At 36.5% G+C, this 24,783-nt stretch overlaps 1 protein-coding gene across 4 annotated transcripts in view; it reads left to right on the top strand.

The window, feature by feature from the left end:
* Window positions 1-24,783, top strand: part of STK3 (serine/threonine kinase 3) — a 264,145-nt gene that overhangs the window by 16,799 nt on the left and 222,563 nt on the right. For all 4 annotated transcript variants that reach the window (XM_070631817.1, XM_070631816.1, XM_070631819.1 and 1 more), the window contains exon 2: window positions 20,137-20,217. In XM_070631817.1, coding sequence (XP_070487918.1) covers window positions 20,137-20,217 — 81 coding nt within the window. The remainder of the gene's footprint in view (window positions 1-20,136; window positions 20,218-24,783) is intronic.

The raw sequence follows: 24,783 nt of genomic DNA, 5'->3' as shown, positions 1-24,783 counted from the left end.
TCTATCAGTTAGTCTGTTACTTAGGTCCTTTAAGACTGTGAGTTAAGAAAGGTACACAGATTATCTTCAGTAATAGAATTTTGTTACAAGGATAGTTAGGAAATGTGCACGGGAAGGTGCCTAGTCAGCTGCTCTGTGTCACTGAGCTTCAGTGTCTCTAATACTGGATGGTGGAATAGACTCCATTAATAAGGGGAATAGCAGCTTGGAGTCACTTGGAATAATGACTTGAGCTCCAGTGACTTTTTTTTTGAGGAAGATTAGCTCTGGGCTAACATCCCCTGCCAGTCCTCCTCTTTTTACTGAGGAAGATTGGCCCTGGGCTAACATCTGTGCCCATCTTCCTCTATTTTATATGTGGGATGCCTGCCACAGCATGGCTTGATGAGCGGTGTGTAGGTCTGCGCCTGGGATCCAAACCACTGAACCCTGGGCTGCTGAAGCAGAGTGTGCAAACTTAACCGCTGCATCCACATGCCGGCCCCGAGCTTCAGTGACTTTTGTTGTCTTTGTTCACTTAGCATTTATACTTTCTGAAATCTAAGGTTAATTGGGTCGATTTGCAACCATGAGTTTTGGAACATCCCCATTGGCCATTTCAGCTCTTCTGTGGATGCTTTGGGCTTCTGGAGCAACTTCTAGCCATATACACTTTTTATTGCTGAGATGGTAAAGCTGACTTAATTTGAAGCAGCATGTGATGAGCCATAACAACTTATGCGGGAAGGTAGCTTTTTCCCCTTAAGGACACTTGTGTGACAGGCCTTTTGAAGTTCCATTAGTTCTCCAGTGGTTAGCAAATTTGTCTTTTTCATTTGTTTATTCATTTATTTATTGGACAAAAGCTTATTACACAGTAGTGTGTGTGGTTCTGTGTTAGGTACTTCCTGGAGATATGAGGCTGGATAAGACATGATCCGTATCTTCATGGAATTCCCATTTTAGCTCTAGTGATAAGCTCATACAGTAAAGAAAGAAAGGAATAATGACTTAGTGTGCTAAGTGCTATGGGACCATAGTTGACAGTGGGATTAGTTCTCTGTGTTTGGGTGGCTTATAGGTAGGGGTTGTGGCAGAGGAAAGGAAGCTGTCACTGCATTTTTCCAGAGAAGATTTTTGATTGTATCTTTAAGGAAGTGGTTAACTGACAGAGAAAACAGGGGAGATCATGTAGGAGAGAATGGGCATATAGAGGTAGGACCTATATATCTTGCATCATATGCAAATATTTATACAGTATCTGCTTGTTATGGTACAATGATTAGGTGATTCCTAAAAAAATGTGTTATGTGAAAATTCAAGACCTTTAAGGAATAGTCTCCTCTAGCCAGAGTGTAGGTATGGAAGTGAGGAGATTGAGAGGATCTTCAGCTCCATAGTTAGTAAGGAGTTTTATCTTGTATGTAGTGAGAAATGACTCTTCTTTCAAAATATCTCTTGAATTTGTTCTTTCTTGTCGTTTCCACTGTTGACTTTTTAAGCCTAGATTCTTCTCACCAGATTTCTGGGTTGCAAGAAAAAAACCACTTCTTAGTTTTTCAGTTTTTTAAGTTTCTTTTCCATTATGGAATTTGACTTACTAGGACATTTAGGAGATTGGGAAGAAATCTCTGGAGGAAGAATATGTTGGTTTATCTTATACAATTGGTAGTGTTCCACCATTGCCATAACCACCATAATATATTTCAGAATTTCATCCCTCTGGCTCCCCCATACCACATTTTCCTAAAACATAATTTAAATTGCTGTTTACTTAGACCACCTGTCATCTCATATAATATGGTATAGTGATTTGGAATTTAAGAAGCATAAAACAAGCTAAAAGTTCATCTGTTTAATCTTTTGAGTGCATAGTCTAGCCCTGGGAGAAAAAAAGAACTGCTAAATCCTGTTATAGGAGCTCACAGTTTAGTGGCTATAATAGTATGTTTCAAAGTAGAGAGAACATTGATTTGAAGATGAGAAACCCCTGGGAACACTTAAAAAGAATATCCACCTTAACAGATGTGACTGATGTGTGATACTTGATGTTAGTAGTTGTTGGAAGCTGTTGAGTATGCTTTGGTATTTGCTAGCTTCCTGAGAGTGAGAAGTTCCATACCATTATCTTAGACAGACCTTGGTTTGATTCTGTTTTGCTGTTTGTTACCCACACGACCCACTGGGAAGTCACTTAAGCCTAGTTTTCTTATCTTAAAACTGAGAGTATTTTAGTAACTACCGAAAGGGTTCTTATAGAGATTAAATGAGAAAATGCTTAAGTGCTCAGCACAAGGCCATAAAAAGCCCTAATAAATGTTAACTACCTTTATTATTGTGTTTCAATTAGCTCTTATGTATGTTTCTTTCCTACTGGGTTAGAAGCTCTTGGCTGTCAAGGGCTGTATCTTAACTTTGTTTGCTTTACCGCAGCAGATAGCTTGTTGTCTACAAATTCAGTAAGTGTATATTGAGTGAATATAAATGGATGAATTCTTAAACTTGGTTTTATTATTTTTTGTAGCCATGTTGAAGATTCATTTTAGAAACATTAGCTTTCCTAAAGACAATATTTCCTAAACACTTGCAGAATTCACTCACAAGAATACAACTGATTAACAGATACTGTTTTTGCTATTTCTCATTGTCTTGGTCAATTTATCAACTCAACCTGTAGAAGAGGCTTTTCTTTTCAGTGTATAAAATGATTTTTTGGAATGCATTTCATGAAATAATTATTGTCATGCAGAAAAGTTTTAATTTTGTTATATGAAATACAATTTCAAAAGTTTCCCCCAATTACAGAAAAAGTTGAATGTTTATTTTAGAAACTATGAAACAAAAGCATAGAGGAGAGCCACCCCCCAAATCAAGCCTTGTTGCCTGGAATCCTAAAATATTTACAGGAAACAAATATTTGAGTTCCTGTTATATCCCAGGCACAGCTTATGGCGCTGAGGATATGGCAGTGAACAAAGCAGAGTCTGCCAGTAGTGTTGGGCCGGTATGTGCGTACGCACACTCATTGACAGATATACCCGTGCTTAAAAGAAAAAAGGAAAATGGTTTAATTCTGTGCACATTGTTTTGTAAACTGCCCTTTTTTTCTTTTAGCAATATATTTTTAACTTGTTTTATGTCAGTGAGATTTCTATAGCATGATTTTTAGTGGCAACTTGATTATCTCATTGAATGGATGTTCCATAATTAATATCTATGTTTAGATATTGAATTTACTTCTAGATTTTGTTATAGATGATTTACAGTGATTACATGCTTTTTTGTTTACGGTTCTAAGAACAACTGTGGTTAAGTCCTAACGTTTACTCTTTATTTTCCTTTTTATTTTTGGTGAGGAAGATTGTTGTGAGCTAACATCCCTGCCAGTCTTCCTCTGTTTTGTATGTGGGATGCTGCCACAGCATACCTTGATGAGTGGTGTGTGGGTCCGTGCCCAGGATCCGAACCAGCAAACCCTGGGCTACCAAAGCAGAGTGTATGAACTTAACCACTATGCCACTGGGCTTGCCCCCATTTACTCTTTAAAAAAACTTTTGTTATGGAAAACTTCAAACATAGTTTTGTAGAGAAGAGAGAATAAACCTCTATGTACCCATCACCCAGTTTCAACAATTATTAATTTCTGGCCAGTCTTGTATAATTTATATTCCCCTACATGCACCCCACCCTTTATTATTTTGAAGTGTCTCAGATATCATGTCATGGCATTCTTAACTATTCAGTAGGCATCTCTGCAAGATAAGAATATTAAACAATATATTCAATATTCAATATAAATAATAATTTTAAGTGTAACATTCTTGAAGTGATAAAATATTAAGGAGAATTTGGAGAACACTGAGAGTGGTCTATCTGAAGACTTAGAAAACTTTGTATTGAGATATTGGAAAAAAGTATCAGCAGAAATTTTTACATTGAACAGGAAATACAAAAGTGAGATAAACAAGCTTATGGATGAGAGTAAGATTGAAGTGGCATTTAAATGTTGAAGTATTAGAGGATTTGGTTGTAGCTAAAAAAAAAGTATTCTGATCTTTAAAAACAGTGTGGGAGGGCTGGCCTGGTGGCGCAGCGGTTAAATGTGCACGTTCTGCTTCTCAGTGGCCTGGGGTTCGCTGGTTTGGATCCCGGGTGGGGACGTGGCACTGCTTGGCAAAAGCCATGCTGTGGTAGGCGTCCCACATATAAAGTAGAGGAAGATGGGCATGGATGTTAGCTCAGGGCCGGTCTTCCTCAGCGAAAAGAGGAGGATTGGCAGTAGTTAGCTCAGGGCTAATCTTCCTCAAAAAAAAAAAAAAAAAAAAAACCCAGTGTGGGAGAAGACTTTTTTTTCACTGCATTAGCAACAGCAGTATAATAGATTATGTTCTTTCCGACTTTATGAGAGACACAGTAAAATGGCAGGAAAACCAGATTGTATTAGCCACTTATTTATTTTAAAAAGACGATTCTAGGGTATGTCTGCTTAAGTATGCAATACACTCTATCTCTCCAGTTCCTTGAGAGAAATGTCTTATGGGTGATTTGTCCTCCACAGAATTCCCTAGCACCTGGGAGGGTGCATGCTCTAAAGGCACTCAGTCAACAATAAGTTTTTTGGACCTGAAATTAAAAACATATAATTATGATAAAATTCTGAGGTGGTAAAATCTAGTTTGTTAATTACATGTGAAATTATGCTCATTATATTGTGTTTGCCAAGGCGGGAAAATAGGAAAATGTTTTTTTTTCGTGTGTGTGTGTATTTTAAATTGGCTTTTAATCATGAGTATTTTTGAAGCTATAAGGTTTTAAAAGCAGACAGTATAAAAATTATTTAAAATTAAACCATAACTGAAACGATGTTTTCATTTAAAACACCAGGAAGGGAAAGAGGCCAACATGAATCGTTTACCAAAATAAATCATGTGTTTTCACTTGACAAACACCCCAGAGACCATCTTTTTGCTGAAGTTAAATTAGTAAAATTTCAATTGTTCCGCATGTTGAGAAAATAAGCCATTTGGACTAATAGAAAATTCTCATTAAATGTTTACTGGGTTCATATGGGGGAACTATGACTTGTTTGTTTAAAGTGAGCCAGATTATGAGCCTGTTTTGAAGAAAACTTTTATAACTCCTAAAGAATTATGTGGTGATTAGATTACCTTTTGGCTTAGTAGTAGAGAGATTTGTTAATATATTGCTGTCTCCATCACTGTATCGTGGGGATGCCTCACCTGTGTGTGCTTGCTTAGCCATGAAGGACATGAAGCACCTTTGCTTTCTGAGGCACGATTGTGAATAATTTTTTATTTTAAAGATTTTATCTTTTCCTTTTTCTCCCCATACATACATAGTTGTATATTTTTACTTGTGCATCCTTCTAGTTGTGGCATGTGGGGTCCCGCCTCAGCATGGCTTGATGAGCAGTGCCATGTCCGCACCCAGAATCCGAACCGTTGAAACCCTGGGCTGCCTCAGCCAAGTGCGGGAACTCAACCACTCGGCCACAGGGCCGGCCCCCAATTGTGAATATTTTTGAAAATTTAAGAGACTAGCTTCCCTTTCTGGTAGGTCTGTCCTCTTTTTGGTTCACAGTATCTTTCTTATTTTTTTTTTAAAAGATTTTGTTTTTTTCCTTTTTCTCCCCAAAGCCCTCCGGTACGTAGTTGTATATTCTTCGTTGTGGGTCCTTCTAGTTGTGGCATGTGGGACGCTGCCTCAGTGTGGTTTGATGAGCAGTGCCATGTCCGCGCCCAGGATTCGAACCAACAAAACACTGGGCCGCCTGCAGCGGAGTGCGCGAACTTAACCACTTGGCCACGGGGCCAGCCCCTCTTTCTTATTTTTTAAAAAATAATTTTTTATTTCAGTAACATTGGTTTATAACATTGTATAAATTTCAGGTGTACATCATTATAGTTTAACTCCTGTGTAGATTACATCATGTTCACCACCCAAAGACTAATTACCATCCATCACCACACACATGTGTCTAATCACCCCTTTTGCCCTCCTCCCTCTCCCCTTCCGTTCTGGTAGCCAGCAATCCAATCTCTGTTTCTATGGATTTGTTTCTTGTTGTTTTTATCTTCTACTTATGAGTGAGATCATATGGTATTGGGCTTTCTCCCTCTGACTTATTTCACTTAGCATAATACCCTCAAGGTCCATCCATGTTGTCATAAATGGCCAGATGTCATTATTTCTTATGGCTGAGTAGTATTCCGTTGTGTCTATATGCCACATCTTCTTTATCCATTTGTCCCTTGACGGGTATGTAGGTTGCTTCCAAGTCTTGGCTATTGTAAATAATGCTGCGATGAAAATAGGGGTGCATATATCTTTATGCATTCGTGGTTTCATGTTCTTTGGATAAATACCCAGCAGTGGAATAGCTGGATCTTATGGTAGTTCTATTCTTAATTTTTTGAGGAATCTCCATACTGTTTTCCATAGTGGCTGCACCAGTTTGCACTCCCACCAGCAGCTATAAGAGTTCTCTTCTCTCCACATTCTGTCTAACGCTTGTTGTTTCCTGTCTTATTAGTTACAGCCATTCTGACAGGCATGAGGTGATACCTCATTGTAGTTTTGATTTGCATTTCTCTGGCAGTTAATGATGTTGAACATTCTTTCATGTGCCTGTTTGCTATCTATCTATCTTTGTTGGAGAAATGTCTGTTCAGATCTTTTGTCCATTGTTTAATTGGGTTGTTAGTTTTCTTTATTGTTGAGATGTATGAGTTCTTTGTATATTTTGGATGTTAGCTCCGTATCAGATGTATGGTTTACAAATATTTTTTCCCAATTCTTAGGTTGTCTTTTCATCTTGTTGATGGTTTCCTTTGCTGTGCAGAAGCTTTTTAGTTTGATGTAGTCCCATTTGTTAATTTTTTCTGTTGTTTCGCTTGCCGGGTCAGACATGATACTTGAAAATATGCTGCTAAGACCGATGTTGAAGAACGTACTGCCTGTGTTTTCTTCTAGAGGTTTCATGGTTTCAGGTCTTACATTCAAGTGTTTAGTCCATTTTGAATTAATTTTTGTGTGTGGTGTAAGAAAATGGTCTACTTTCATTCATAGGCATGTGGCTGTCCAGTTTTGCTAACACTATTTATTGAAGAGACCTTCCTTTCTCCATTGTGTGTTCTTGGCTCCCTTGTTGAAAATTAGCTGTCCATAGATGTTAGGGTTTATTTCTAGGCTCTCGATTCTGTTCCATTGATCTGTGTGTCTGTTTTTGTGCCAGTACCATCCTGTTTTGGTTACTATAGCTTTGTAGTATATTTTGAAATCAGGGAATGTGATGCCTCCAGCTTTGATCTTTTTTCTCAGGATTTCCTTGGCTATTTGGGGTCTTTTGTTGTTCCATATAAATTTTAGGATCCTTTGTTGTATTTCTGTGAAAAATGTTGTTGGCACTTTGATAGGGATGGCATTGAATCTATAGATTGCTTTAGGAAGTACGGACATTTTAACAATGTTAATCTTGCCAATCCAAGAGCACGGAATTCTTTCCATTTCTTTGTGTCTTCTTCAGTTTCTCTCAACAATGTTTTATAGTTTTCAGTGTATGGATCTTTCACCTCTTTGGTTAAGTTTATTCCTAGGTATTTTACTCTTTTTGTTGCAATTGTAAATGGGATTGTATTCTTAATTTTTCTTTCTGCTACTTTGTTATTAGTGTACAGAAATGCAACTGATTCTTGTATGTTGCTTTTGTATCCTAAACTTTACTGTATTCATTTCTTATTTCTACAAGTTTCTTGGTGGATTCTTTAGAGTTTTCTATATATAAAGTCATGTCATTTGCAAATAGTGACCATTTCAGTTTTTCCTTCCTAATTTGGATCCCTTTTATTTCTTTTTCTTGCATGGTAGCTCTACCTAGGACTTCCAATACTATGTTAAATAAGAGTGGTGACAGTGGGCATCCTTGTCTGGTTCCTGTTCTTAGAGGGATAGCTTTTAGTTTTTCTCCATTGAAAATGTTAGCTGTGGGTTTGTCATATATGGCCTTATCATGTTGAAGTACTTTCCTCCTATATCTATTTTATTCAGAGTTTTTATCATAAGTGAGTGCTGTATCTTGTCAAATGCTTTCTCTGCATCTATTGAGATGATTATGTGATTTTTATTCTTCATCTTGTTAATGTGGTATATCATGAGTTGATTGATTTACAGATGTTGAACCATCCCTGGAATAAATCCCACTTGATCATGGTGTATGATCTTTTTAATGTAGCGTAGTATTCGATTTGCTAATATGTTGTTGAGGATTTTTGCATCAATGTTCATCAGTGATATTGGCCTGTAGTTTTCTTTTTTTTGTTGTCTCTGTCTGCTTTTGGTATCAGGGTAACGCTGACTTTGTAGAATGAGTTAGGAAGCTTCCCCTCATCTTCAATTTTTTGGAAGAGTTTGAGGATAGGTATTGTCTTCTTTGAATGTTTGGTGGAATTCACCAGGGGAGCCGTCTCTTCCTGGACTTTTATTTTTGGGGAGGTTTTTGATTACTGTCTTGATCTCCTTACTGGTGGTTGGTCTATTCAAATTGTCTGTTTCTTCCTGATTTGGTTTTGGCAGGTAGTATGATTCTATGAATTTGTCCTTTTCTTCTAGATTATCCTGTGTGTTGGTGTATAGCTTTTCATAGTATTCTCTTACAATCTCTTGTGTTTCTGAGGGGTCTGTTGTAGTTTCTCCTCTTTCAATTCTGATTTGCTTATTTGAGTCTTCTCTCTTTTTGTCTTGGTGAGTCTAGCTAAAGGTTTGTCAATTTTGTTTATCTTTTCAAAGAACCAGCTCTGGATTTCATTGATTTTTTCTATTACATTTTTGTTTCTATTTCATTTATTTCTGCTCTGATTTTTATTATTTCATTACTTCTACTGATTTGGGGCTTTGTTTGTTCTTCTTTTTCCAGTTCCGTTAGGTGCCCTGTTTGATTGTTTAGGATTTTTCTTGTTTGTTGAGGTAGGCCTGTATTGCTATCAATGCCCCTCTTACAACCATTTTTGCTGTATCCCATAGATTTTGATATGTCGTATTTTCATCTCCAGGTCTTTTCTGATTTCACCTTTGATTTCTTCATTGACCCAGTCGCTGTTCGGTAGCATTTTGTTTAATCTCTACGTATTTGTTGTTCTTCTGATTTTATTGTTGTAGTTGATTTCTAGCTTCATACCTTTGGTTAGAAAAGATGGTTGGTATTATTTTGATCTTCTTAAGTTTATTAAGACTTGTTTTGTGGCCTAGCATGTGATCAATCCTGGAGAATGTTCTGTGGGCTTTTGAAAAGAATGTGTATTCTCTGGTCTTTGGATGGAATGTTCTGTATATGTCTATTAAATCCATCTCGTCTAATGTATCGTTGGAGGCCAGTGTTTCCTTATTGTTCTTCTGTTGGGATGATCTATCCATTGTTATAAGTGGAGTGTTAAATTCCCCTCGTATTATTGTGTTTTTGTCTATTTCTCCTTTTATGTTTGTTAGTAATTGCTTTATATATTTCCGTGCTCTCATGTTGGGTGCATAGATATTCACAAGTGTTATATCCTCTTGATGGATTGTTCCCTTTATCGTCACATAGTGCCCTTTTTTGTCTCTTGTTACAGTTTCTATTTAAAGTCTACTTTGTTTGATATAAGTGTTGCTACCCCAGCTTTCTTCTCATTGCCATTTGCATGGAGTATCTTTTCCCATCCCTTGACTTCCAGTTTGTGAGTGTCTTTAGGTCTGAAGTGTGTCTCTTGTATGCAGCATATATATTGGTTTTGTGTTTTTATCCAATGCCTTTTGATTGGAGGATTTAGTCCATTGACATTTAAAGTAGCTATTGATAGCTATGTACCTATTGCCATTTTGTTACTTTTTTTCTGGGTGTTTTAGTAGTTCTTCTCTGTTCCTTTCTTCATCTCTTGCTCTCTTCCTTTGTGGTTTGATGGCTTCCTTAAGTTTAACTTTTGGGTTCCTTTCTCTCAATTGTTTGTGTATTTATTATAGGTTTTTGGTTTGTGATTTCCAAGAGGTTTATATATAATAACCTACATTAGTAGCAATCTATATTGAGTTGATGGTCTCTTTAGCTTGACGTCTTTCTAAAAGCTCTATTCTTTTACTCTCCTCCTCTCACATTTTATGTTTTGATATCATATCTAACCTCCTTGCGTGTGTTTATGTGTCTATCCGTTATCCTCTAATCGTTGAGATAGGTATTTTTAGTACTTTTGTCTTTGACCTTCATAGTATCTCCAGAGGTGGTTGGTCTGCTTCATTTAATGTGTTTTGGCCTTTACTAGTGATTTTATTGCCTTTTTAAAAAAAAAAAATTTTCTCATTCCTATTTGTGGTCTTCTCTTTCTCACTTAAATAAATCCCTTTAACATTTCTTGTAAAACTGGTTTCTTGGTGATAAACTTCTTTAATTTTTGCTCTTCTGGGAAAGTCTTTATCTGTCTTCCCATTCTGAAGGATAATCTTGCTGGGGGTGGAGTATACTTGGTTGTAGGTTTTTTCCTTTCAATACTTTAAATATATTGTGCCCCTCCCTTCTAATGTGTAACTTTTCTGCTGAGAAGTCAGCTGACAGCCTTATTGGATTTCCTTTGTATACAACTTACTGCTGTTCTCTTGCAGATTTTAAGATTCTCTCTTTATCTTTAATATTTGACTTTTCAATAATAATGTGTCTTGGTGTTGGCCTGTTTGGGTTTATCTTCTTTGGTGCTGTCTGTGCTTCCTATGCCTGGATGTCTGTTTCCTTTCTTAGATTAGGAAAGTTTTCAGCTATTATTTCTTCAAATTTCTCCTCCTGTGACACTTATAATATGAATGTTAGTGTGCCTGATCTTGTCCTAGAGGTCCCTTTTACTGTTCTTGTTCTTTTTTACTCTTTTTTCTTTTATCTATTCTGCTTGGGTGATTTCCTCTAGTCTTCCGTCCAGCTTGCTGATCTGTTCTTCTGTATTATCTACGCTGCTATTGAGTCCTCTAGTGAATTTTTCATTTCCACTCTTATATTCTTTATTCCAATTGGTTCTTTTTTGTATTTTCCAGTTCTTTGTTGACATTCTTACTGAGTTCATCCATTCTTCTCCCAAGATCAGTGAGCATCCTTATGACTTTTTGTTCTAACACTTCGTCAGTTAGATTGTTTCTTTCTGTTTCAGTTGGTTCTTTTTTTTGAGTTTTGTCCTGTTCCCTTGCTTGGAACATATTTCTTTGCCTCCTTATTTTGCTTGATTTTCTGTGCTTATGTCTTTTTATTAGGTGGGTGAGCTATATTTTCTGGTCTCGGAGAGGTGGCCTTGTGTAAGAGATGCCTTATGAGGCCCAGCAGTGTGTTTCCCTCTGGTCACCAGTTCCAAATGTTCCAGGAGTGGCCCCTGTGTGGGCTACATGTGTCCTTCTGTTGTGGCATGGTTATTCTTGCTGCAGGTGCCCAGGGAGTCTAGGCTGTACCCCTAGCCAGCTGATTGTAATTCTCAGCTGTGTGGCCACCACGGACCCTTCAGTCACTTTATTGGGCATGGCAAGCCCCAGCACAGTTGGTTGCAAGGTCTTCTAGCACATTCCTGTTGTTTTTCTGTTAAGTGAGTAGGCCCCAGCCTGGCTTGTTTCTAGGTTCAGGGGCTTACAATTGCTGTAGGCCTCTGGCGTGCAAGGCTGTTGTCAGGTCTCTCAGGATTGCAGCTGAGTGGGGCTGCCCTCAGGCACAGGAGCACCCATTTGTTTCAGGCTTTGCAAGGTGGGGTTGATCCCTCCTGTGACTGTTTGGGAAGCACAAGTCTTCTGCATTTGACAAGCCCCACAGCCCACAGGTGCACACACACTGTCAACACAGTCCTATTCCGTGTGCACTTCCTGACCCCCTGCAGGAGACCCAGTTACCCCAATGTAGTGTCACATTCCACCAATGCCCCACACACTTCACCTGTTCCTCGTGCATGCCCTCCCTGCAGAGGGGCGCCCACTTGCCTGTCTGCAGAGGATCGAGCCAGCCAGTCTCTGCAGGCCCACAAGTTTCCCAGAGGCTTCCTGCTTGGTTGGGCCAATCCCTAGGGTGGGCTGTCTGCCCTGGCTGAGCTGGATTAAATTCATGCTCTAGTGGGCAGTACAGACCCTGGGCTAACAGGACTGGGAAGAATTCCAATGGCATCTTCTGCGTCTGTGTCCACACAGCTGGATTAGGTCACAGTAATGGCTGCCAGCCTTGTCTCTGTCCCTGGAGAGGTCTCACCTCTCACTGAGATGTGCCTAGAGCTTATCAGGCGAGTCTCTCCCAAGAAAAGGCTGTGCACCTTTCTTTCTGGTGATTTCAAGTTGCTTCTGAAATGGGTGAATTTGTGTGTGGGCTGTTTAGCAGCTGGCTTTTTCCTGCTTATGTCCGATAGCTTTTCTAAGTGTATTCCCCATTGTAGTTAATACCCAGCAAAGCCCAATATTATGAAACTCGTCTCAGCTGTGCTGAGTCAGAAGGATGCTTATAGCAGTAACGCTCCCCTGCTCAGATCCCCTGCCCCTCCAGGGAAGGCTGTGTACCTTAGGGTTGCTCCCTGCTGGCCCTGAAGCTCTGTGACTCATGAGGGTGGCTCATTTCTCCCCAGAATGGAATTTCTGCCTTTTCCACCTCAATCAGCGCTGTCCCTTGTTGCGGGGGTTCTTTTTATCCCGTTTTAGGTTTTCTCTCAGGGGTAATCGTTCCGAGAATAGTTGTAAATTGGTTGTGTCCGTGGGAGGAGGGCAGTTCAGAGTTTGACTATGCTGCCATCTTGACACCAACCTCACACAGTATTTTTCTATTTTATTTTATTTTTTTTATTGCAGTAACATTGTAAATTTCAGGTGTACATCATTATATATTTTGATTTCTGTGTAGATTACAACATGTGCACCACCCAAAGACTAATTACAATCCACGACCCCACACATGTGCCTAGTCACCCATTTCACCTTCCTCCCTCTGGCCTTCCCCTCTGGTAACCACCAGTGCAATCTCTGTTTTTACCACAGTATCTTTCTACTTCACTCTTTCCCACTGCTTATTAGTCCTCCTTCCTTTTTTAATTTCTTTCTTACCTGGTCCAAACCTTCGGCCACTCTTTTGCCAGTGTCTTTAACTCTTTTGTCGTCTTATTCATCTGTGGCATCTGCCTGGCAAAATGCCAAATTCTGCTGTCTCTCTTCTCTTTGCCTACCTTAGGACTTCTGAGCCTTGCTGAAGAAAATACAAAACGTCAAAGATTGCCATTTTAAATTCATGGTCTCTAACCTCAAGACACTCAAGAAGGCCTGTAGTGGTAGTTAGTAATCCTGTTAAACTTCATGAGTTTTGTTTTGTTTTTGTCCTCCATTCTGGTTATTTCAAATATAATCATTACTCTTCAAATCTCAGATTTTAGGTTCGTTACTCATGGCAGATGAACATCCCTCTTACTTAACAAAGCAAATCAAAGTCCGTATATGGGAACTCCCCCAGCTTTCTACCATCAGCCTTCTGTCTTATCTGTAACTCTGCTCATCCTTCCTTCCTGTTAAAATAGAAGAAGTGGGACTGGCCCTGTGGTGTAGTGGTTAAGTTTTGCACCATCTGCTTTGGTGGCCTGGGTTCCTGGGTTTGGATCCTGGGCCTGGACCTACGCTACTCAGTCAGCCATGCTGAGGTGGCAGCCCACATATGAAGTGGAGGAATAGTGGCATGGATGTTAGCTCAGGGCTAATCTTCCTCAAGCCAAAAAAAAAAAAAAAAAAAAAAGAGGAAGATTGGCAACAGACATTAGCTGTTAGCTCAGGGGGAATCTTCCTTAGCAAAAATATGAAAAATAAAAAAAACAAAATAGGAGAAGTGTCCCCAGTCCTCCGAGGTTAAGGCACTCCCATCCGTTGTGCTTTGGATCTCATTCCTACCAGCCTTTTCAGGGACGTTCTTTAGTAGTTATCTCTTCTTGTGTCTGGAATTTTAAGTGTTTCCTTATTTTACTGATTCATTCCAAACAGCGTTTACACTTATTCAGGTTTCTGATGGTTTTTTGTTTGTTTGGCTTTATCATCTTTTTCAACCTCATGTCTCCAATCATTTATCCTTTCCAGAAACTTCGAGAATAGGATGATCCATAATTAGTGTGTCTACTTCTTCACTACCCCATTGTATCAAACCATTGCAGTCTGGTTTCTGCCTCTACTGGTCCACTAAATTGCTCTTTGTATAATCACCAATAATTTCCTTACCACTATGTTTAGATGCTTTTTTGGTAAATTAATATTGCTGAGATGTAATTTAGATACAATAAAGTGTACTCTTTTGGTTTGGCTCTTTTTGGCTCAACAATGATGATTTTGAGAGTTGTTCAGTAGCTTGAATGTATTAGTAGTTTGTTATGTCTTATTGCTAAGTAGTAGTTCATAGTATGTATTTACCATAGTTTGTTTATTCATCCAGCAGTTGCTAGACATTGGATTTTTTTCAGATTTTGGTTGTTTTAATAAGACTGCTGTGAATATTTGTGTACAAGTCTGGTGGACATATGTTTTTTATTGGGTAAATACCTAGGAGTGGAATTGCTTGGTTGTATAAGTGTTTCTGTAAGTTTATAAGAACTGCTTACCTGTTTTCGAAAGTGACTTTAATTTTTCGTTTCCAGCATCAGTGTATGAGAGAAGCCCTTGTTATACTTCCTTACTAATACTTGGTATTGTAAAAATTTTGCCATTTTTGTCAGTGTGTGGTGGTATTTTATTGTAGTTATATTTTTCACTTCTCTGGTGACTTATAGTATTGAATATCTTTTCATGTGCTTGCTAGCCATTTGTTTGTATGTTTATGGTGAAGTGTCTGCTCAAACTTTTTGTCATTTTTGTTTTTAGGTTTTCCTTTTGTTATTGAGTTGTAGGAATTTTTTACATATTTTGAATACAACTCCTGTATCATATATGTGGCTTTTTTTCTCCAGAGTCACTTAGACTAGATGATTCTAAATCAGTGCTTATATATGTGTGTTTCTGTGTGTATGTGTCTGGGATTCAAGTGAGAATAACACGACACCCCCAAAAGCAAGGAAAACAATGTGTTGTCAAAAGGTAAAATAATCAACAGAACCAGAATTGGAGATGATCTAGATGTTGGGACTATCATATGGGACTTTGAAGTTACAATAATTACTATGTTAAAAGTGTCTGGTGATGGACAACAGCTGTGAACTGTTAGGAGAATTTATCAGAGTGATGGAAGTTATTAAAAAAAAAAGCTAAATGGAAATGCTAGAAATGAAGGTATGAAGTAAACAGAGAATTTAAATTGGTTGATAGTATTGTCTTTTATATCCTTACTGATTTTCTGTAAACTTATTCAAGTTCTGAGAGAGAAGCGTTGAAATCTCTTATTTTGGATTTGTCCTTTTCTTCTTTCAATTCTTTGTTTTTGTTTTGTTTTTTATAAGCTATGTTTTAGCTTGCTTATACATTTAGGGTTGCTACATCTTCTTGATTAAGTTGACCCTTTTGTCATTGTGAAACATTCCTCTTTATCCCTGGTCATATTAATTTTTCTGCACTCTTCTTTGCCTAATATTAATATAGCCACTTTAGCTTTGTTTTGGTTAGTTTAACATGCTATATATTTTTCCATCCTTTTACTTTTAACCTCTTTGGGGCTTTATGGTTAACGTGAATTTTTTGTAGATAGCATGTAGTTGGGTCTTGCTTATTTATCCAGTCTCACAATCTCTCTCTTCATTGGAATGATTTGACTGTATGTATTTAATGTAATTAAGCAATGTAGTTTTGTTAACTAAATTTTTTCCCCCAGTTTTTTTTAGTGGTTGCCCTAGGGGTTACAGTATGCATCTTTATTATGGTCAACTTCAGGTTGACTTAATTCTGGTAAAATATAGCAGATTTGTTTCAGTATAGCTCCATTTTGTTTCCCCTCCTTTGTTCTGTTATTTTTGTATATGTTATACCTAAATATGTGATAATTTAAACAATACAATATTGGAATTATTGACTTAATCTTATGTTTTTAAAGATAAATATGTATCTTTTATGTTTATGCAAATATCTTTTTTTTCATACAGAAGTACTTTTATTATTTCTTGAAGAGAAGCTCTGCTAGAACAAATTCCATTTTTGTTATCTGGGAAGGTCCTTATTTCCCCTTTCATTTTTGGAAGATAAATTTGCTGGATTTATAATTTTTTGGATGATACTGTTCTTTCAGCACTTTGTTTCCTTTCACTACCTTCTGACTGCTGTGGTTTCGGATGAGAAGTCAGCTGTTAATCATATACTTGTTCTCTTGTTCATGATGAGTCATTTTCTCTTGCTTTCAAGACTTTCTTTTTGTCTTTTAGCAGTTTGGTACAGTGTTTCTCGATGTGGATATTTTTGTTTTTATCGTACTTGGCATTCATTAGCTTCTTGGATGTGTAAATTAAAGTTTTTTAAATCAAATTTGGGAAGTTGTCAGCCACTATTGTTTTAAGTAATGTTTTCTGCCCCTCATTCTTTCTTTTCTCCTGAGACTCCCATTACGTGTGTGTTGGTATGTTTGGTGTCTCACCAGGCTCTGAGGCTCTGTTGATTTTTCTTCACTTTTTCTGTTTTCATAGGGGAGATAATTTTATTTAGCTATCTTCAAGTCTACTGATTCTTTCATCTATCTCAAATAAGCCATTGAGCTCTTTTAGTATATTTTTCATTGAAGATTATATTTTTCAAGTCTAATTTTACATTTTTATTAGGTTTTATTTCCCTATTGAGATTCTCATTGTTGAGTCATTTTCATGGTATTTTCCTTTAATTTCTTGAACACAGTTTCAAATTGTTTTTTTTTTTTTTTTGGTGAGGAAGATTGGCCCTGAGCTATCATCTGTTGCCAGTCTTCCTCTTTTTGCTTGAGGAAGACTGTTGCTGAGCTAACATCCATGCCAATCTTCCTCTGTTTTATGTAGGACACCTGCCACGGCATGGCTTGATGAGCACTGTGTAGGTCTGCGCCTGTGATCTGAACCTGTGAAAACCTGGGCTGCCAAAGCAGAGCACATGAACTTAACTGCTTGGCCACGGGGCTGACCCCTGATTGAATTCTCTTTTTTTTCCCCTGCTTTTTCTCCTAAAATCCCCCAAGTATATAGTTGTATATTTTAGTTGTGGGTCCTTCTAATTGTGGTATGTGGGATGCCACCTCAACATGGACTAATGAGCGGTGCCATGTCCGCGTCCAGGATGCGAACTGGCGAAACCCTGGGCTGGCAAAGCAGAGCGCGCGAACTTAACCACTTGGCCACGGGGCTGGCCCCCTGATTGAATTCATGACGTTGTAAATTTTACATTGTCAAGTGCTGAACTCTCTTTTAGTTGTTTCAGGGATTAGAGACTTGTTCTGGTGGGCAGTTATCTTGTGGATTGGCTCAATGTTTTTGAGGCTTGTTTTTAAACTCCTTTTGGGAGAATCTAAAGTAGCCTTTGTATTTTGGTAATGTAGTCTCCTTTCTAAAACAAGGTCATTCTGGGATTTCTACTGAATAACCTTTGTATTGTGAGAGTTCTCCCAACTTTTGTTGGTGGGAAAGATTCTCAGCATTGTGTGACCTCTGAGAATTGTTCTTTTTACAGCTCCTTGATCATTTTTTCCCTTAGGAAATTGATTTTTTGAGGCTTTGTAGAATGTTTTTGTAACCATGCATAAATTGACATTCAGCTAAATAGTCAAGGGAACTCCTAGGTAGATTGCTGGACCTCTTTCTCTATATAGCTCTCTTCTGACAAGTATTCTGTAGTGCAAAGTTTATTTGCCTTACGTCCCCATACTCTCATCTCTGTTTCTTCAACTCAGCAAAATTGCTGGGCTCTGTTGGGGTTCTCTTTTCCCTGTGCTGCAGTCTGGATGTAGCCTCTAGATCTAAAGCTTGGGTGATAGTAGAACATACATTATTTCTTTCCCTTTTCTCAGGGACCTCAGTCCTGAAATGTCTGATATCTAATGTCTGAAGACAGTTGTTTCCTATATTTTGTTGAATTTTCTAGTTGTTTACTATAGACAGATAATTCTGGGTTCTGTTGCTTCCTTGTTGTCAGAGTGGAAATTCTGTAATGGACACTTAGAAATCTTTAAGTTGTTTGAACTTTCAATAGCTTTTGACATGGTCAAGTACTTACTACCTTATCCTTCATGACCCCATTTCTTAAATATTGATATTTTCCTGGGATCTGTTTTCTCTTTGACTCTTATTTCTTCTTAGACATTTTCTTTATGATTTTGTCCATTCTCATGTCTTCGGGCTCCATCTATATGCTGATGACACCAAAAATGGTTTTTTCAACTCAGATCTCTCCTGGGATTCATTTATACAATTGCTTACTGGAAATCTGCATTTGGATGAGTAGCATTAAACCCATCATATTCCCCTCCAAATTGTTTTTTTCTGGTATTCTTTAGCTTAGTAAATGGCATTGCCATCTACTCATTTGCGTAAGCGAAAGGCTTAAGAGCCATGCTCAACTCTTCTTTTTCCCTCATCAACTCATATTTAGTCAAAACCACTTCCTGTTGATTATGCCTCTTTAACATCTTGAATACCTTGTCTTCTCTCCATTCTTACTACCAGTACTATATTCTGTGCATCCATATTTTGAATCAGCTCCTAAGTAGTTTCCCTGCTCTACTGTTGCTCACTGTATGTCCTTCTGCTTTACAGGGGAAGTCATCTTTTGAAACAGAGCTCCTTAACATGGTTTACAAGGCTCTTTTTAACCTGATCCTGCTTACCTCTACATCCTGGTTACTTTTACTTTATTCACACTGAATTATTTTGGTCTTGCACACATGAAGCCTCATTCATACGAATTGTTTTTGGTCTGTCAAACACACCATGCATAATCTCTCTCACTTCTTGTTTCCAGATATCTGCATATGCCATACATGTGGATGATCTTTTAAAAAGCAAAACCAAAACAAGACAAAGAGACATTTCTGTACGGCAAACAGTCAAATAGACCATAAAACTGAAAACTCATAAGTGAAGTCAAAATACAAGTGAAAATATTTGCAACCTAAGCAAAGGCTAATTTCCCTTATATATAGATAAGAAAAAGACCAAAAACTAAGTAGAAAAATGAGCAAAGAACGTGAATAGGTGGCTTAGTTTTATAACTGTATTAAAAGATGCTCAATTTCAATCATAGTAAGAGAAATGCAAATTAAATCTACTCTGAATTACAAGTTTTCACCTAACATATTGGCCAAAAGGTAAATATTTGGTTAAATATTCTGTTGGTGGAACTGTGGGAAAAGACACTCTCTCATATATTACCGGTAGGAGAATAAATTGGTACAAGCCACCTGGAGGGCAATTTGCTAATATGTATCGACGTACATATATATTTATGTAACATTCCATTGTAGTAGATAAAATTTGTATATTTTAATACCATAATATAATCAAGAAAATTAATAATTACCATATAGTTGTTATAATATTGACTTTATTATAGTACATTATTAAATTTATATTATGACATATGAGTATATGTATAGTATATATATCTATAATCAATACATATACTTCTGTATTTGTGTGTGTGTGTATATGTACATGTATGTGTATATTCTCTTGACCTCACAGTTTCACTTCTGGGAATTCATCCTATAGATATACTAGCGCATGTGTGAATTAACTTATGTAGAAGCTTATTCATTGCTGTGTTGTTTATGATAGCAAAAGGGAACCTAGTTATCCATAAATAAGGGATTGGTAAGTAAGAGATGCTACATCTCTAGAATAGAATAGGATGTAGATGCATGAAAGAAAAGAATGAGGATGCTTTCTATGTATTTATGAAGAGATCTCCAACATAGGTTGTGTATTGTTAAGTGAAAACAGCAAAGTTTATAACAGTGTGGATAAAAAAGTTAATGTAAAATGCTACCTTGTATGTTAAAAAGGAGGAGAGGTGAAAATACATATTCGTATTTGTATAAAGGTTTCACAAGAAGCTAATAAAAGTGGTTATTCTTTGAGGTGTTTCTGGGGAGATTAAGAACAGGGTTTTTTTGATTTTTGAATCATCTAAATATATTGCTTCAAAAATAAAATAAAAAATATTATAAGAAGTCTTAAGGAAAATATTTTCTTTCTGTTTTTTTCTGAACAGTAAGCTAAAAAAGCTGAGTGAAGACAGTTTGACTAAGCAGCCTGAAGAAGTTTTTGATGTGTTAGAGAAACTTGGAGAAGGGTAAGTACAAGAAATATGAAAGTAGACTTTAGATAATGACAGAACAATTATAAAATACTATTTTAATATTAATCTTTAACTAGAGGATATTTGCTTGAATTGAAAAGTAATAGTATAGAGGACACATACCTCAACATAACAAAGGCCATATATGACAAGCCCACAGCTACGTCATAGTCAACAGTGAAAAGCTGAAAGCTTTTCCTCTAAATCAGGAGCAAGACATGGATGCCCACTCTTGTCACTTTTATTCAACGTGGTATTGGAAGTCTTAGCTAGAGCACTTAGGCAAGAAAGAGAAATAAAAAGCATCCAAATGAGAAGAGAAGAAGTAAAACCGTTTCATGATTTTATATATAGAAAACCTCAAAGATTCTGCCAAAAAACTGTCAGAATTAATAAACAAATTTGGTAATGTCACAGGATATAAAATAAATATATAGAGATGAGTTATGTTTCTATACACTAATAACAGAGAAATTAAGAAAACAATTCTATTTATAGTTGCATCAAAAGGAATAAAATACCTAGCAATAAATTTAAGCAAGGAAGTGCAAGATCTGTACACTGAAAACTATGAGACATTGATGAAAGAAATTGAAGAAGACACGAATAAGTGGAGAGAGATTCCATATTTATGGATTCGGAGAATTAATATTGTTAAAAGGTCCATACTAGTGAAAGCAATCTACAGATCACTGCAATCCCTATCAAAATTCCAATGGCATTTTTCACAGAAATAGAACAAACAGTCGTAAAATTTTTATAGAACTACAAAAGATCCTGAATAGACAAAGTAATCTGGAGAAAAAAAAAACAAAGCTGGAGACATCACACTTCCTGATTTTAAACTATATTACAAAGTTATAGTCTTCAAAACAATATGGTATTGGCATAAAAACAGACACATAGATCCATGGAACAGATTAGGGAGCCCCAAAATAAACCCACATATATATGGTCAATTACTTTATGATACAGGAGCCACGAGTATACAATTGGGAAAGGATAGTTTTTTCAATAAATGGTGTTGGGTAAACTGGACTGCCACATGTAAAAGAATGAAACTGGATCCCTATCTTACACCATGCACAAAAATAATTGAAAATGCATTAAAAACTTGAACATCAGACCTGAAACCATAAAACTCCTAGAAGAAAACAGAGGGAGTAAGCTCCTTGACATTGATCTTGGCAATGATTTTTTGGATTTGACACCAAAAGCAAAGGTAACAAAAGCAAAAATAAACAAGTGGGACTGCATAAAACTGAAAAGCTTCTGTAAAGCAAAGGAAACCATCAACAGGGCAACTTGTGAAATGGGAGAAAATATTTGCAAATCATATATCTGAGAAGGGGTTAATATCCAAAAAATATAAAGAATCCATATGACTCAATAGCAAAAAAGCAAATGTGTTAAAAAATGGACAGAGGAACCAAATAGACATTTTTCCAAAAAAGACATCTAAATGGCTAACAGGTACACGAAAAGGTGCTCCACATTACTAATTATCAGGAAAATGCAAATCAAAACCATGATAAGATATCGCCTCATACCAGTTAGAATGGCTGTCATCAAAAAGACAAGAGATAAGTGTTGGTGAGAATGTGGAGAAGTGGGAACTGTTTTGCAGTGTTGGTGGGAATATAAATTGGTGCGGCCAGTGTAGAAAACAGTATGGAGGTTCCTCAAAAAATTAAAAATAGAGCCACCATATGATCACAGCGTTCCCACTTCCGGGTATATATATGCAAAGGAAATGAAATCACTATCTCGAAGAGGTATTTGTAGCTCCACTTTCATTGCAGCATTATTTGCAATAGCCAAGACATGGAAACAATCTAAAAGTGTCCATTGATAGTTGAATGGATAAAGAAATATGGTATAAATACACAATGGAATATTATTCAGTCTTAAAAAAGAAGGAAATCCTGTCATTTGCTACCAACGTGGATGGACCTTGAGGGCATTATGCTAAGTGAAATAAGTCAGACAGAGAAAGACAAATATTATATAATTTTAGTTACATGTGGAATCTAAAGAGCTCAGCTCATAGAAACAGAAGAAATTGGTAGTTGCCAAAGGCGAGGGATGGGGGTTGGGGGTGGGGGAAATGGGTGAAGGTGGTCCAAAGGTACAGACTTCCAGTTACGAGATAAGTAGGTTGTGGAGATGTACAGCATGAGCACTGTAGTTAACAGTACTGTATTATATACTCGAAAATTGTTGAGAGTAGATCTTAAAAGTTCTCATCACAAGAAAAAAAAGTTTTTCACTCTGTGAGGTGATAGATGTTAACAAAAATTATAGTGGTAATCATTTTACACTATATATATATCTCTCTCAAGTGATTAGATTGTACACCTTAATCTAATACAATGTTATATGTCAGTTATATCTCACTAAAACTGCAAAGGAATAAAAGGAGTAGTAATTAAGATTAACATACTCTGTAACAGTCTATATGGATCTGTAAAGACTAGATTGTGCTACAGCTAGTGTTTTTTCCATGTTTATATATATATGTGCAAGAAATATGCTGTGAAATGATTCCCAAGAAGTTTGTTAGTTTACTGCGTATGGCATTCTTGTTAATAAGCTTGGAAGATTTTGACTTTGTTAGGCAAGTGAGCATAAGCCCATCTTTCAGGACATTGAGACTCATTTGACTTGGGGAAAAATGAGTAATAGATGTAAGTAGAGTGTCTCTGAAGAAAACAGGATATATTGGCAGAGGAATAGTTGACATAATTTAGAAATAATGATAAAGAAACCTGTTTCATTTTGAAAACGTAGGGTTATTTAATGAAATGGCAACGTATAGGAGAACTTCCAAAATAATAAAAGGCATAAAACGGAATTAAAATAGCTTAAATCAGCCAGAACAAGGAAAAGGAAACAGAAAAAAAAAAATATAAAATAATGAGCTAAACGTAAGTTGGAAGGAATAAAATGAAATATGTTTTTCACTAAATGTCAATTCTCCCATTAAAAGACAAGCTAGTAGAGCCAATTAAAATGCAGAATCTAGCTGTATGCTGTTTAGAAGAGGCCCATATAATACAATGACTAGAAATATAGGGATATTTCCTATTAGAGATAACAGATAAGAAAGAGAAAAATCATACAAATAACAAAAAGCACAAGTGGCAATGTTTCTGTCAGGTAAATTACTTAAAGTTAAAATAACTCAAATAAATAAAGAGGGGATAAATCCAAACAAAGAATAAAGAGGGACATTAGGTAATGGTATAAAAGACAACTTATAATGAAACATATGCGTCAGTCAGCATGACAGTTAAATTTGTGAAGGAAAGCTGTTAGAAACAGAGGAATCTAATGTGTATTCATATAAGAGATTTTAATATTTCCTTTTCAGAACTGGACAGGATAATAGGAAAAAGAGAAAGGACATATAGTTATTAACTATAATCAATAAACTTGAATATATATAAAAATATATGTAAAGTATATATCTATACTTATATAACTATATGTATTCTTGCATTCCTCCTTCTTTTTGGTATGTTCATGGACCATTGATTAAAAAACTAACAAATTTTAAAAAAGATTTTTCAGGTCATATTTCCAGTTATAGTTACTGAAATTAGAAATAATTACAGTATGATAAAACCCACACTTACTGGAAATTAGGAAACATAGTCTAAGGGAACCTGTAGATTGAAGAGGAAATTACAAATTATCGAGAAAACCATGAAAAGAAGAATAAATCATACTGATATCTATGGAATCCAGCAAAGCTGTCATTAGGGGAAAATATTTAGTTTTAAATTCCTACATTACTAAAGAAGAAAGACCCCCCCCCCCCAAAAAAGAACTAGTGCTTAAATATTTAAAGAACTTAGAAAAAATAATAAAACATACCAAAAGATCCTAAGAAGAGAAAATTCATAAAGGAAAAGGCTAAATTTAATGAAATAGAAAATAAAAAAATTAGAAATGATAAATACATACAAAAGCTGCTTCTTTGAACAGGTCAGTAAAATAGTTAAATCTCTTCTGACTTTGACAAATGAAAAAAGAACAAAAATATAGAAGAATTAGAATAAGGAAGAAGATACACCAGTGATAGAGAAACAATTTTAGCTGGGATCCATTCAGGGAAGGAAATTCTGGGAAATGTGGTTCCCAGCTTCTGTTTTGCAATGACGAGGAAACCTTAGAAGAGAGTGATGATTTTGCTTAATTGACAATAGATAATCTAGCACTGAATTCTATATTAGCTTTTGAGGGGATATACATATGTATGAACATTTACATACATATATACATGGCTTTTAAGGGAAGGTGTATATATGTGTCTGCATATATGTGTATAAATTAGGACTGTACACACATATACACACACACCCCTCCACACACACACACCTACCCAAAGGTGACTTTATGTAGCAAACTAAAATTACTTCAGAAAGCCCAAAGAAACAGAGGCTAGGATAAATTTCATTTTGTTAAAGTAGCTGCTTTATCACTTACTTTTCACTTATTTTAAAAGATTGTAAATTTGTTTCTGCATAGCTTCCTAATTTGGAAACATTACGTGTC

The sequence above is a fragment of the Equus przewalskii genome, chromosome 8, assembly GCF_037783145.1.
Source record: "Equus przewalskii isolate Varuska chromosome 8, EquPr2, whole genome shotgun sequence".
NCBI classification, from domain to species: domain Eukaryota; kingdom Metazoa; phylum Chordata; class Mammalia; order Perissodactyla; family Equidae; genus Equus; species Equus przewalskii.
The sequence above is the reverse complement of the archived record's forward strand: the minus strand, read 5'-3'. Positions and strand labels throughout refer to the sequence as shown.